Raw genomic sequence first — 14,303 nt, 5'->3', positions numbered from 1 at the left:
GTGGTGAGACTGTTCTTATTTAAGTGACGGATAATGAGGTACTTTCGCAATAACCCCCCAGACATGTTCCGCAAGGGAGGGGAAATAGAATAGCACGAGGATAGACATACGGCATGGAAGGGGAAGAGTGGTGAGCCCCTTGGGGGGGGGGGGGGGGCAGGGGGGAATCCTGATTATGATAATGATGTACACTATGGAGATAACGTTTTTAGATTGGGTTCATTCATGACTTGGTAGTTTGATGTCATAATTACAGAATCTTAAATTTGGATTGCCAGTAATGTTTCATTTTTTCCTTCTTTCTTGTTCATTTTACTTTCCTCACTTTAGCCAGTAGGACATATGGGAATCTGATAGATACTTTTATTCCTTAAAAGTCTTTCTTTAATTATTTCATTGATGCAATCACACACAAACCTTTTCCCTTTATAGTTTAAGTGCATTCCATGCTTAGTATGCTGGTTACAGTGAAGTTCACTTATGTCTAATACATCACACTTAGTGTATTTTCAACAGTTTCTTTATTTTATTTCATTTCAGGTGGAAGATAGTTTCACATATCTGTTCACAGCCTTCTGCTGCAATCCAGTTACAAGGATTTCTTATCCAATCAAAGACATGACAAAGTGGGGAAGCACTCACTTCTTTTGCTAGCTATGCTAAAACATGTACAGCATTCTTCTGGGTATGATAACTAGCAATCTTTTTGTCCACACGAATCAACACCGTTTATGCTAAAACCCGTGCAGCATTCTTCTGGGTATGATAACTAGCAATCTGTCTGTCCAAGCGATTCAACACTGCTTGACTGTGGTCAGCTGCACACTACAATAACCCTATAATTTAGATCTTTCTACCCATTACCAGCTTTTCCTAAATGTACTATAGGGAACCTGTCATGTGTACGTGTGAGAAATACTAATAATATACGAAAAATGAAAACTGGAAAGCTAGTGTGATTTGCTGAAATATTAAGTGTGTCCTTGCGCCAGTCACCATTCACCTGCAGTTGAATGAATGTCTGTACTGATTTTCCACTTTGTATTTGGTGCAATAATTAAGAAAATTTTCGTACAAATAATTATCCCAATGAAACAATACAAATCAAAGCTTCCACTTTAAACTGAGCAAAATTCTTCAGCATCACAACCCAAGACAATCAGAAATTTGTTATCCAAAAACATATTTGCTCCAAACATGATTGGAAAATACTGACAACATGGAACGGATAGATTGCTACTCACTAAATAGAGGAGCCATTTAGTCGCAGACAAGCACAATGAAAAGAAAGAGAGAAATATTCAACTTTTGGGCAAACTCTTTCATCAGAAGTAGAAAAACTCATACACTTTCCCACAAGCACAACACACACAGGCATGCTCACTGTCACCTCTGGGTGCTAAGGCCCTAATGCAAATGTGTCTGAGGAGAGCAGCAATTTAGCTGGGATGAGTAGAAGGGGTATGGAAGAGGTGTGGGGAAATGAGGGGGAGGGATAGCAGGATAGGGGTGGAGGAAGGTGCTAATGCTGCCTGTGGGAGTGTGTAGGGATAAGGGGGACAGGATAGGGCTACTAGGTGCAGCATAAGAGGCTGTACTTGAGTACAGGTAGGGGGTAGGGGGAAGGGAGAGAGATGACAAGTAGAGAAAGTGACATGACTAGGTGTATTGGTGGAGCAGAAAGTGTATGTAGTACTGTAGTGGGAGCAGAGAAGGGTACAGGCAGGACGACGATAGGGCTAGTGAATGTGGAGGCCAGGGGAGTTACATGAACAAATGATATGTTGCAGGGAGAATTTCCACCTGCACAGTTCAGAAAACTAGTGTTGGTGTGAAGAATCCGCAGGTTGTGAAACAGTTACTGAAGTGAAGCACGTTATGTTGGATGGCATACTCAACAACTGGGTGGTCCATTTGTCTCTTGGCCACTGTTTGACAGTGGCCATTCGTTTGGACACACAGATTGCTGGTAGTTGTGCCCACGTATAGTGCAGCACATTGGATGCAGGTAAGTTGATACATCACATGCTTACTTTTACAGGTTGTCCTGTTTTTGATAGAGTAGGAGATATAAGTGTCAGAACTCAAGTAGGCAATAGTGGGTGGATGTATGGGCTAGGTCTTGCATTTATGCCGGCCGGGGTGGCCAAGCGGTTCTAGGTGCTACAGTCTGGAACCGCGCGACCGCTATGATCACAGGTTCGAATCCTGCCTCGGGCATGGATGTGTGTGATGTCGTTAGGTTTAAGTAGTTCTAAGTTCTAGGGGACTGATGACCTCAGATGTTCAGTCCCATAGTGCTCAGAGCCATTTGAACCATTTTTGCATCTTTGTCTATTGCAAGGACATGAGCATGAGGCAAGGGTTCGAAGTAGGAATGGAGTAGGCACAGACGAGGATATTGCATTGGCTGGGTGGACAGTGGAATATCATTGTGGGAGGATTGTGGATAGATATTTCTTGTTACAGGGCATGATGAGAAGCAGCTGAAACCCTAGCCAAGAATATGATTCAGTTACTCTAGTCCTGGATAGCACTGAGTCATGATCAGTTGACTTCGTAGTAGCTGAGGAGAGCTCTGCCTACTATCCTCCAAGGAAGCCAGGGGTATAATAAGTTTTATTTTATCTTGTTAAAATTTTGTCTTCATTAGACACTTTTCATTTTATTTTAAGATTGGTTTATAGTATTTTGTAAAATTAATTCACAGGTCTGAAGATGGTTATATAAATATAACCGAAACCGGTCACCTATGTTATTGAGACTTAAGTGTTGTGATCAAGACTGAACTTTAGTTAAAATATAATAATCTATTGATCACTGTATTCAAATAATTTTGGTAAATATTTTGGAAGAGTTGTTACTTTTACTCTTTAAATTATATAAATGCTACAGCTCTCAGGATAGCACTCATTTGAGCTAGACGTACTAAAACATTCATCATTAAGTCCAGATCATGTACCAGTTGACTTTCACTTGTTTCCAGATGTGTTGAAACACCTGGTATGAAAATTTTATGCAAATGGCAATAATATACATGAGATTGTTATGGAGAGTTTGAATGAGAGCAACCTGAATGTCAGTAATGTTATGACAATACTGTTAACAACAAAATGTGTGAAACACAATGTATGAATATTTGTGGTCAATAAAAGAAACTTAAGTAAACTTGTTGTACCATCCCAGTATATCCAAATGTTCTTTTATTGTGGGCCCACAGCATGCATGAGGTCAAAGAGCAAAATATGTTGTTTTTGGTAAGGTTTCTACTGCATAATTGATTTATTTACTCATATTGATTACAAAGTTACACGATGGGTTTGTTTTGGTGTTTACCATAATCAAGCATAAGTATTAGCTGGTATGATGTGATCCATATTTCATCTTGGAGTGTAAGTATCAGTTGTCTTTCTTTTATGTTATGATCATGTCATTTCTATATATTTTTGATAGATGTCACAAATAATTTTACCAAGATCGTGCATGTAAAAGTGTTTAGAAATAATGTGATCATAACAGAAAAGAAAGATTACAGAAACATATGTTCCAAGATGCAATACAGACATCATGCCAGCTAAGGTGTATGCTTGATAATGGCAAAATACCAAAGCATGCTTGTTTCGTAGCTTTGTAATCTCTACAAGTAGATGAATCAGTTGTGAAGGAGACCCATGCATGAAAAATAAAGTATGAAAATGTGTAGGACAACTCACAACTTAAGGTAGGATTACCTGATTCTTTGATTCCACAGAAAAGATACTTTCTTTTGAATAATGCACTTATAACAAAGCAGATGAGACACTATGAATGCTTATTGTTTTCATTTTTACTTTTGTGACCGAAGCATAGCCCAAGTGGAAGAGGAGTTCTCTCTCCTGAAACAGACTATGAATGGAAATAAACGTGTATTATAATTAAGAAAGTAGCAACAAATAGTTGTGTGTAAAACCTTTAATAACACAAAAGTTCATTAATTCTACAACTTTGGTACAAATAACTTGTTTCACACTACAATCCCTCAAAAAACAGGGGAGCAGAGAAACAGTTTTTCAATATTGATACCTGAATAAGCAGATGCATAAAAACAAGAATTACGCATATTTACACAAGAACAAAGCAAGTGGATTTATAAAGATAATTTCCACTAACCTAACAAATCAGACTGACTTCAAATCTGCTTCCTTTTTTTACAAATTTTATTATAAAATTTTAAAAATGCCCTGCATTACATTTTCTGTTACGATGTCTTAACGTACTTAACAAATGTAAAAACAGATATTACATCATCAACAATAATTACGAAAATGGAGATTATAAATCTTTAATGTTACAAATGTAATGCAAGGCACTTGCTTATACCAACTAAATTAGTTTCAGTCATTGATATTATCACGTAAGTCACACAAATGTCATTGAAATGTTGGGGCTGACTAAAATGAAAATAACACTCAAGAAAACTGAAATTCAAGTAATGTGAGTTATCACATTCATTGAGAGAAATTACTGAAAACTTTACCTAAATTGTAAATGCAGTTTTATAAGCACTTATACACCATCATTACATTTATTTATAAATTTATGAGTAGCAGTAATATAGCCATAAGACAATTTTATCTTGATTTTTGGAAATGTACCTTAAGGTCTGTTATAAGCAGACTGATAGTATTTCACTTTTTCTTATCAGTTATCTGCTAATGATTTGGCTATTGTAAGAATATAATAGTTACTTTTATGAGCCTAGATATATTACATAGGTAAATTAACCTATTAATTTTTCTGTTTATTAAACTGTATACAATTTTTGAAGAAAGTTAAGAATTTTGCTTATCTTCTCAAGCTAGAAACAAAAGAAAGAATCCTGTATGATTTTGTTCCCTATATGTATAAGAACAAGCTTGATGAATATAAATTTTGAATTTTAAAGGAACTGAATTAAACACTTACAGAAGATACAAATACTGCTATAAATTAAGTATCTGAATTTCAGTTTTGCATCACTATTACATTTAAAGTGTTGATGTCAGCAATTATGAAGCTATAAAAAGTGAAATCTGGTACACAAATGGCTTAGTCTCTGCCTGTTGTCTACACAGGTGTCTCTGCTTCTTGTGCAGCAGCATACATCATTGGAGTCTTTATCACTTATGACAAAATATGTAAAAACATTCAAAACACTAGCACTGACAGACATACGATTACAGTGAAGACTGTTCAACATATAAGAATACAAGCTGTGGCATTTATTATTATAAACATCGTACAGTATTTGCAGAACAAGAGCAGAACACACACTGTTTACACATCTCACATAAATGTTTTAGAACTGAAATTCTGTGAACTCGACAAAAGAAAGTCTTAGAATTTGAAATTAGCAGTTCATCACAAACATTTAAAGAGGAGCTTAGCAATATACAGAAACAGTAATGGCAATAAGATTTATGTATATATATTTGTATTTATATATGTATATGATTACGAAAATAATTTAATGATATACAGTATGTGTCCTAATTGTTTCCACTAATTCGTTTTGCAACAAGGAAAGCTAAGTGTTTGCCCTTTCTGATAAAGTAGGTTATGATACACACCACACAGCATTTATTAAGATTCTTTCACTCTCATTTCATTCCCATTTCAAAAACATGTAAAAACATACATAATAGTACCATTATGACAAAATATCACATGCCACAAAGTTGAGCCATTCTCTTTATCAACATTGTCATCTTTAATGTTTTAAAGAAAACACAGTGTAACAAAGGCTGAAAATGCACATATATCATAGAACATGGGTGGAAAGAAGTTATTACAATACATATATTGTATTTTGGTCTTCCTAAAACAAAGACTTCTGTATATGAGAAAGTCTGTTTGGTTGCAACCTTTGGATGAGCCGTCTTGCACTACTGCCAATTAAAATTATAGCCCTGCTGTACATTATCCTAAAACTGTTAATATCCAAGAGCTTACCATTCACAGCTGAGAATGGATATATTTGCTATCAATGCATTACAATGAATATTTTATAAATACTTTAATTTCTAATGTGAATAAAGATAAAAGAAAGAACATGAAAACACTGAATAACGTTCACACACAATTGATGCTTATTAAATATTTCCATTCAAAGCTTCTTCACACAGCAGGGTATAATGTTTTTTATGGCACAGGTCTTGCCGATGTCTTTCTAGATGCACTTCTTTGCAACTACAGGTTACACTGCCACAGTATCGTAGGGTGTGACTGCGAATCCGTTTTGTTGGTGATGCCCTGCTTCATTTCTGTAGAAATTATAGTTAATTTAGAATCTGCACCAGAAAAAACTATTAATACATTACACAGATAAAACAGTATATAGTTGTGAAATTACCTGAAACAGTTTTCATGTTGTCATAAAAGTATGAGAGAGATAGCTAAATGTTACGTGTATGTACAATATGATAATTTCTGCTGTTATGAATGTAGTTGAGTGTTAGTATTGTAATTATATGTATATGTGGCAATCTGTCCAAGAGGCTACTGCACTCTGTTTTTAAACATACATATAATCACAAAAAACATATCTTAGAATGAGTGAATCAAATTTTACACTGCAGTGCTGGATCATCATCTTCATTAGGCCATACTATTTGGGAGTCGGTCTGACATAACACACTGTATCAAGAAATTTAATTCTCTTTCAATTATGTATAGGATGATACTCTACCATATACAGGATACGGTAAAATTCTGGCATATACTTGTGAAAGTATTTTGTAATTATTGCCTTTATGATGCAAGAGGGAATAAGCCTATTTGTGGACCAGTGGAATGGTTCTAAAATAGGCGAACAGATGACACACTGATATAGCACAGATTCAGGATTCCAAAACAAGCAATGTGGAGATCTGAAATAGTTGTAGCAGGTACTCATTAAAATGTTTAATATAATTCATTATTTACAAGCTATTACCAACTAACACTGTGAAAACCATGTTCTTAGCTGGTTGGATGGGGATTTGAATCCATAACCTGTTATAGAAATAAGTTGAGCAGGGCTTCTGGGCTGGTGCTTTCCTCTCTTATTTGTGACATAACTTTATCATATCATTGCAGAAAAAGAGCCACCATTCCTCTCTTCTAATAGGGGCGACAAAAAGGAGACTTCTTGCCATAAATACATCACTGTAAAAGCAACAAAGCTGTAACCCACATATAGATATTTTTAGTGAGGCTCCATTTTACAACTCTGTGATGTAACTGATCTACAAGCCACAATAAGCAAGGAAGTGTTTTTTGAATAATGATCAATGAGTATACGGTAAGATTTGCATTACAAAGACTTATGAGAAGCTGAAGGAATAATTGGCATTGTTTTTTCTGACCCCGGTGGCCATATTATAAGAGTTGAGGACTTGAATACATTCCAAACAGCATACCATCTGGAGAGCTTGTTACTGTAAACCCAGCCCCCCTCCCCCTTGTATTTCCAACACATAACTTACTTTCCTTTATAGTCTCTGTCATTAAAGATGATTCCTTTACTTGAAATGTTCACTTATTGTTTTCTTTTTACAGCACCTTCAAATTAGGCTGCAGACCCAGTTTTCTCTAATTTCTTCTTCTTTTTGGTAAATGTACATTAACACTATGATAAATGAGAATGCTCACATTACCAAGGGTTTATTTTTCATAGCATATTAGCATATGATCAGCCTTCAACTTTGAAATATACCCTTACACCATGACACAAAACTGATCAACTCTGTGGCAGCTTACTATACATGTATTTCTGGACAGCCTCATGAATAACAACACGAAAAAATGTTTTGCACGGTGGGGCATAACACACAAAGGCGCAAACAGATTCTTCCTCCAAGGCAAACAACACAAAGAGAACATTCGGTGCTGTCTATCATCCTTTCCATTCTTTAAGTAGCAGTTACATTTCTTTTCTGTTAAATCTTACACATACATTCCAGCAAAGTGCAAACTGTCTGTAATAAGCTTCTCCAGCACAAATACGTCATAATAAACACTTTCTTGGTTACAGGGCCAGCTTGTCCTTTTGTATTAATGTAGTGCTTTTCCTGGAATTTAGTGATCTAGTTTAGCTCCTTTTGCAATTTCTATTCCATGTAGTATCATTGACTCTGGTGCCTTTTCCAGCCTTGGAATTCGTGGTAAACATATTTGATTGATTGGCAATCTGTGACATAAATGTATGACCAGGTTCAATTTTCAAAACTGTCCCACCTTTGGGGTTCACAGGCTGATTTCTCAGACTCACAACTCCAGATTCTTCTGAAAAACAACATAGAGGTAGAAGCTTACCTCTTGTTTCACAATACTACTCTGGTTTGGGATGAATCAACCCAACTGCTCCACTAGGGCTATGACTTTCTGAAGTCATCCCCAAAAATGTTTTCAGTACTGTCCATTATTCTTTCCACATCACCATGGGTACTTGTTCATACCACCTCACCCTCAAGCCTTTTGTCACTTCATTCCCATATGAAATGCTATGCATCTTCCTGTCACCACATGCTCTAAATTTGTCAATGGTAAAAATTTATAATATCCTCTGTTTCCACTGAGTTTTCTGTTTGGATGAATCGTACTGGTGCCATGTAATACCATGTTACACAGCTCAGTCTACTACACAACCCATGTTGCATGATTTCACCTTAAGGCCAATTTGGATTTTTTGTGTCGGGACTAATTTCATAGATTGGATTAATCCTTCAATGTGTGGATTGTTTCTGCAACTCACACTGAATCAATTTATTCATAGTGTATTTTTCTCCATCATGGTCCACTCATCACTGTCACTGTTTCACAGTACTTATTTTTCTTTATTTTTTATTTCTCTTTTATATTCAGCAGCTTTTTGTGCCTATTCTTTGCTCCTTTTCAGTTGCTGCCCATTACTATCTCATCTATGTTTCTATTATTTTCAGTCTAAATATAGCAGGACTGTTCTTGTAGAATGTTAATAACTTAGGGGTAAAGAAGATCATTCACAGAATAGCACACATAAAAGGGAAAGGAAACTTGTTAACTTTAGAAATTTGTTGAGCTTGGGTACAAATACACATTGTGTGTGTAATTTTATGTTTTTACTTGCATTTGTTCTTTAGCTTGACACAGGATTCAGTCCGAAAGCTAGCAAGTTTCCTCTCCCTTTTTTGTGACTTTCAATGGCTCGGCACTTCTGCTATTTGTTGAGTGGACTCCTTTACTCCCAAATGATTTGGATTCTAATTTCAGTCTGTTTTTCTGCAAGATCTGTCTGATCAAGTACTCTCTCACTAGCTTCTCATCCACTGGGCACTCAAATCTCACCTGTTTACAAAACTTCACTGTTATTTTATATCTTGTCTTGTCCTAGTGTACCTCTCTACAAATTGTTTTCTCTTTTCTATATAATCCGTTATTAGTATCATTTGCCTCTTGTTTGCCTGACAATAAAACCTCTGGTTCTAAGTCAAACTCTGCCATGCACTGCCTCAGTAACATGAGATCAAATGAAGTTCCTTGGAAAGTTAGCAGTGTTATTGACATGAAAGTGGTTGTCATTATGTAACATCAAAATACAGGGGACTGAAGGCCCAGGGACTCAAAGTGATTATTATTGATATAAGCAACTCAAGGAATAAAGTTAACAGCTCACCAAACAGTAGAAGGTTTGAGTCAACAAAAGACACATAAACAAGACAGAGAAGTTCACTAGCATTTGAAGGAATTCTCTTTTGAGCAAGGGTACCCTGTGATGCACACACACACACACACACACACACACACACACACACACACACACACACACGTCTGTGTCTGTGTATTTATGTATGTGAGTGTGCATGACTGCTCCACTTGAAGTGGATTTGTCCGGATTTCTCAGTCTTGTTTATGTGCCTATAAATGATGAAAAATAGTGGTTTAATTAGGAAAATGACTCAAGGAATGAAGTGTAGGTAGATACAGTAGGACATGTGTCAATTTTTTACATTATGCATACTTCTAATTACTTTTTCTATAAAATTAATATTTTTCACACATTACCTGAACTGTTAAAAAAGATTTCCTTTTTGTGACTGCAACAAATCTTTGTTTTCTGTAACATATTCTATGGCCAAAAGTACCTCGTCACCTATTTCCATTTGTATCAAGACAATGGCCACATAGCTGTGAGCATGTAGGCCACGCTTTCAGTAATGTGGCAACACACAGTCTTCGTGAAAGGTTTACGGCTGTATTCTTTTGATTCGCTTTGGTTATGTATTGGGTTACTTATTCCCAGGAACTTTGATTTGTGACTTTGGATCTGATTCGGTTTGCAGTTTGAATAGTGAGCTCCCTCCTTCTATCAGGTGTTGTTTTGGAGCTACGCCCTATCACTAGGCAGTAACTATTTTTATTCTTGATTGGGTGCAATTTTAACAGGTTTCTGGGGCAAATGTAATTTATAGCAAAGCTGTCAAACTGAGCTGAAGGTATGGCTCAGGAGGTTGATCACAAAAACAAGTCCTATCACCTCCTGCCAGATGATTCTATTGCTGATTTCTATATGCTGGTCTACAAAGAGACTTTTGCAACTGCTTATAAAGACACCTGACAACTAGTGCTGGCACTATGCTTTAGAACATGAGCAGTCCCCATTAGTTACTTTTTCAGGTCTACCAGAATAACGATTTGGCTCAATGCTACCACGATGTCTGATGTTACTCTTTCACAAACAGTGTATCTGTGTGTGTCCTGTTGAACTGAGAAGTATTGTGTATTAACTTACATATCCGCAGATGCATAGCCAGACATCTTGGGTAGTTGGTGACTTTTGGGCATATACTATATTTTCTTGGGGAAATTATTTAGTACTTATCTGACAATATTTTGAATCAATAATGCCAGTCTGTTTATTTTAGCCATGGAGATTATATGCTGTGAAATATTACCGATGTTTATGTATAAGAAAAAGTAAATTAATAACCATGATAGATAACCATGATAGAAATTTTGGATGGAAGAATATGTAAAATAAGGGAAAAGCAATCTCTTATGTATAGAGGACTGGTGCATAGCACACAGCCACATAACAGAAAACAGTAAACACCAGCAGTTGAGCTCTTGTTCTTTTATAGTAAGAGTACACACATTCACACTGACAACAACACTGACAGCCAAATGCACACACCTGCAGTGGCAGCGAGCCATTTGTGCAACACACTAGTCCTTAACAAGTAAAAATTTTGCTTTTCCTTTATCATACATATTTTTCCATCCTGGAGTTTCCATTATTGTTTTGAATTTACGTTTTCTTATAGACACACAGTTTTAAAACCTGATGTTAATTGTTTTGTATTACGTGTTTCTGTGTACAATGAACCAGTTGTCTACATGGAAGTGGTTGTCTTTCCCTTATTTCACGCAAGAGATTAATACCAGCAAGCAAAAAAATCTGTGAAAGAACTGTATGCTAAGTATTGCTCAGGTTTATCCAGCACATGAGAATTTGTAAATAATGATAATTAGTGATCTCAAACAGTCTTTTCATATTTGAAAAAGTATTGTGAAATTTTAAGTAACTGGAATGGATTACTTATTTCATGAAATTGTGGCAATAATTGTGATTTGTGTATTTCTTTAATCATGCACAGCTGTGAATCAATTTCCTCCACAAAATTTTGAGGTTGAAACGTACTTTAAACCATTCCTTAGCAGTATGATAAATTAAATTGAAGAACTGCAGTGAATATAACTACATAAAGAGTGAGAAACAATTAACAAACAGGAAATGCAACAGAATTCTAAAATTAATGCCACTCTTACATTTGATCTGACAATTTCATATACATAACACTTTTATGGCATGTTAGAACTAGGAAACTGCAATAAAACCAAATTTTCAAAATGTCGTAAAACACCTTCAGTCTTATTCTAAATACTAAGATTTTACTACCTAAGGGTAACTGAATATCTAAACACAAATACAATGAATTGATTTAGATTTATTAAGTGCACAATTTAGATCAAAATAATTTTTTTAAATTTAAAAATGAACTATTTAGAACAAAAGGTACTAATCTATGTAGTCAAATGCTTGACAAAAACTGCAGTGGATCAGTACTGACAATCAAAAAGTACTCAGAAATGGCCTTAAACTTACTAAAGTAGGCAAAAACAAAATATAACAGCTATAAAGAATGCAGGAAAGACAGTCATCCAAACTTAAGTGTTTGTATCAAGTGACCAAGGGGACATGCGGTACTGATTCTTATTAAATACATTAACTAGTGCAAACTGCAAGACTATGTGTTCGAGGAGAATCACCCTGTAAAATCTGTTTAAGAGCTTTAAAAGTGAACATGATTTTTTTCATGCTTCCTCCCTTTCTCAACAAGATTGGCAAATGGTGGTTATATTACCATTCAGCCAGACTTTGCTGAACGACAAAGGAAAAAAGTAATAAATTTACTTTTTAAAAATGTATGATTCCCAACAATTTTGTATAGCCCATTCTAAAACTGCTCAGAAGATACCATAAGCTATGCCCAAATTTGGAAGTAATAAGTATTCATACAAAAATATTCTGTTGCATTAGTTCAGTTCTTTTTGTTTCAGTGATGCAATGAAGCACGCATAATATTAAGTAAACGGTGTATGATAAACTGCAAAAATAAAAGGAAGAGTGGGAGTCTACCATTATTGTTGACCAACCATTTACAAAAATGCAAGTTCGGGCCACAATATATTATCTGCCTTCACCTACATTTCATACAAATCTTAATTATACTGTGTGTGGTATTACAGTTAGCGTCTTTCAAGATTTATATTAAGAATATTAAGAACTATATAAATTTCATATTAATGAAGAAATTTAGAGAGCTAACACTGCACTCAGCAATTTTACTTATTTTAATCGATTCACCACGGTGATGTTACAGTACGTCCTAGATATCTGAAACCAGATGTTAATCTAGCAGAAGCATTTTTCTTTTCATGTTTCTCAAAATTTGTTTCATACTGAGATGACACAATGCTACTGAGACTGCACTTTTCTGTCATTGGCTGATTATAATACAACAAAATGAAGGACTCAGAAAGAGACAAGGAATAGGGAATATGTACAGTACTCAAAGGTGTAAGAATGCATTGATAAAAAGGAGTAGCCCTAAGCATTATCTGCATTTATCATAAATTAACTCTGTTTTTGAGTTTTATAACAACTATAATTAACATCAAAATGATTAAAGAAAGTAGTAATTTTTACCACGTGTTTTTGTGTTGCCTTAACAGAACACTTGTTTTGTGTATTTGCTTCAATTCTTACAGGGAATTACCGTATTTACTCGAATCTAAGCCGCACCTGAAAAATGAGACTCGAAATAAAGGGAAAAAAAAAAAAAAAAAAAAATTCCCGAATCTAAGCCGCACGTGAAATTTGAGACTCGAAATTCAAGGGAGGGAGAAAAGTTTTAGGCCCCACCTCCAAATCGAAACAAAGTTGGTCCATTGTAATACGAGACACAATTTAGGTCGAATGAATGACGATGCAGCTACAGTAGTTTGGTTCGAGTCGTAAGCTTAGCAGTTAAGCTTTACCAGGTAGCCATTGCTATGCGTCAGGTGCTCCATCCGTATTTATACGGGTACCCTTCCTTTCTCACGTGCTTCGTCTGGTTTGAATCAATTGCTTATTTTGCTTTCAACTGATAAGTGACGTTTTCTTTGTTATAGGTGTTTACGTCACTCTAAGCTGAAAATGCATTACTGTACTGTGTCATGCATTGTTTGTCACAATTTGATAGTGCGTGTTTACGGCCTGTCTCATTAGCAAAACAATGGCAAGAGACTGCTATTTGTTGTTACTTACACTGCTGCTTTCTTTGATAATGATTAACAAGAACCAAATAATAGACTGCGTATGATAGAACATGTTCTGAACGAGAGTTAGGCGAAAATTATTCTCCGTTTGAAAATCTTTGCAGCCGCTTCTTTAGTACATCAAATTCTGCACAGAAATTAGAGTCATCTTAGATTTAAAAATCTAGTCAGTTGCCGTGCTTCATTTCTGACTGACAGGATTTAAATGAGATAGCAGCAAACACGAAAGAATACATAGCAAAATGTTCATATCCGTATTCTTTCTTATGGTGAAAAGAATACTGCAAGTGATTCACATTTCGTCAGGTTCCTATTAGCAACCATCTCTTCTCACAGCTAGGAAAAAATTCAGAACGTAGAGTTGGCCATATTGACAAACACCCCCAAACAGTCTTGCCTGTCGGATTTTCGTAGTACATTAAAATTCTGCTACATTTGAAGAT

The 14,303-nt window shown here is 35.6% G+C and overlaps 1 protein-coding gene across 1 annotated transcript in view; it reads right to left on the bottom strand.

The window, feature by feature from the left end:
* Positions 1–3,936: 3,936 nt before the first annotated feature.
* Positions 3,937–14,303, bottom strand: part of LOC126416750 (Down syndrome cell adhesion molecule-like protein Dscam2) — an 859,584-nt gene continuing 849,217 nt past the window's right edge. The window contains exon 36 of the mRNA XM_050084589.1: positions 3,937–6,281. Coding sequence (XP_049940546.1) covers positions 6,215–6,281 — 67 coding nt within the window. The 3' untranslated portion in view covers positions 3,937–6,214. The remainder of the gene's footprint in view (positions 6,282–14,303) is intronic.

Source organism: Schistocerca serialis, chromosome 8 (genome assembly GCF_023864345.2).
Source record: "Schistocerca serialis cubense isolate TAMUIC-IGC-003099 chromosome 8, iqSchSeri2.2, whole genome shotgun sequence".
In the NCBI taxonomy this organism is placed as follows: domain Eukaryota; kingdom Metazoa; phylum Arthropoda; class Insecta; order Orthoptera; family Acrididae; genus Schistocerca; species Schistocerca serialis.
The sequence above is the reverse complement of the archived record's forward strand: the minus strand, read 5'-3'. Positions and strand labels throughout refer to the sequence as shown.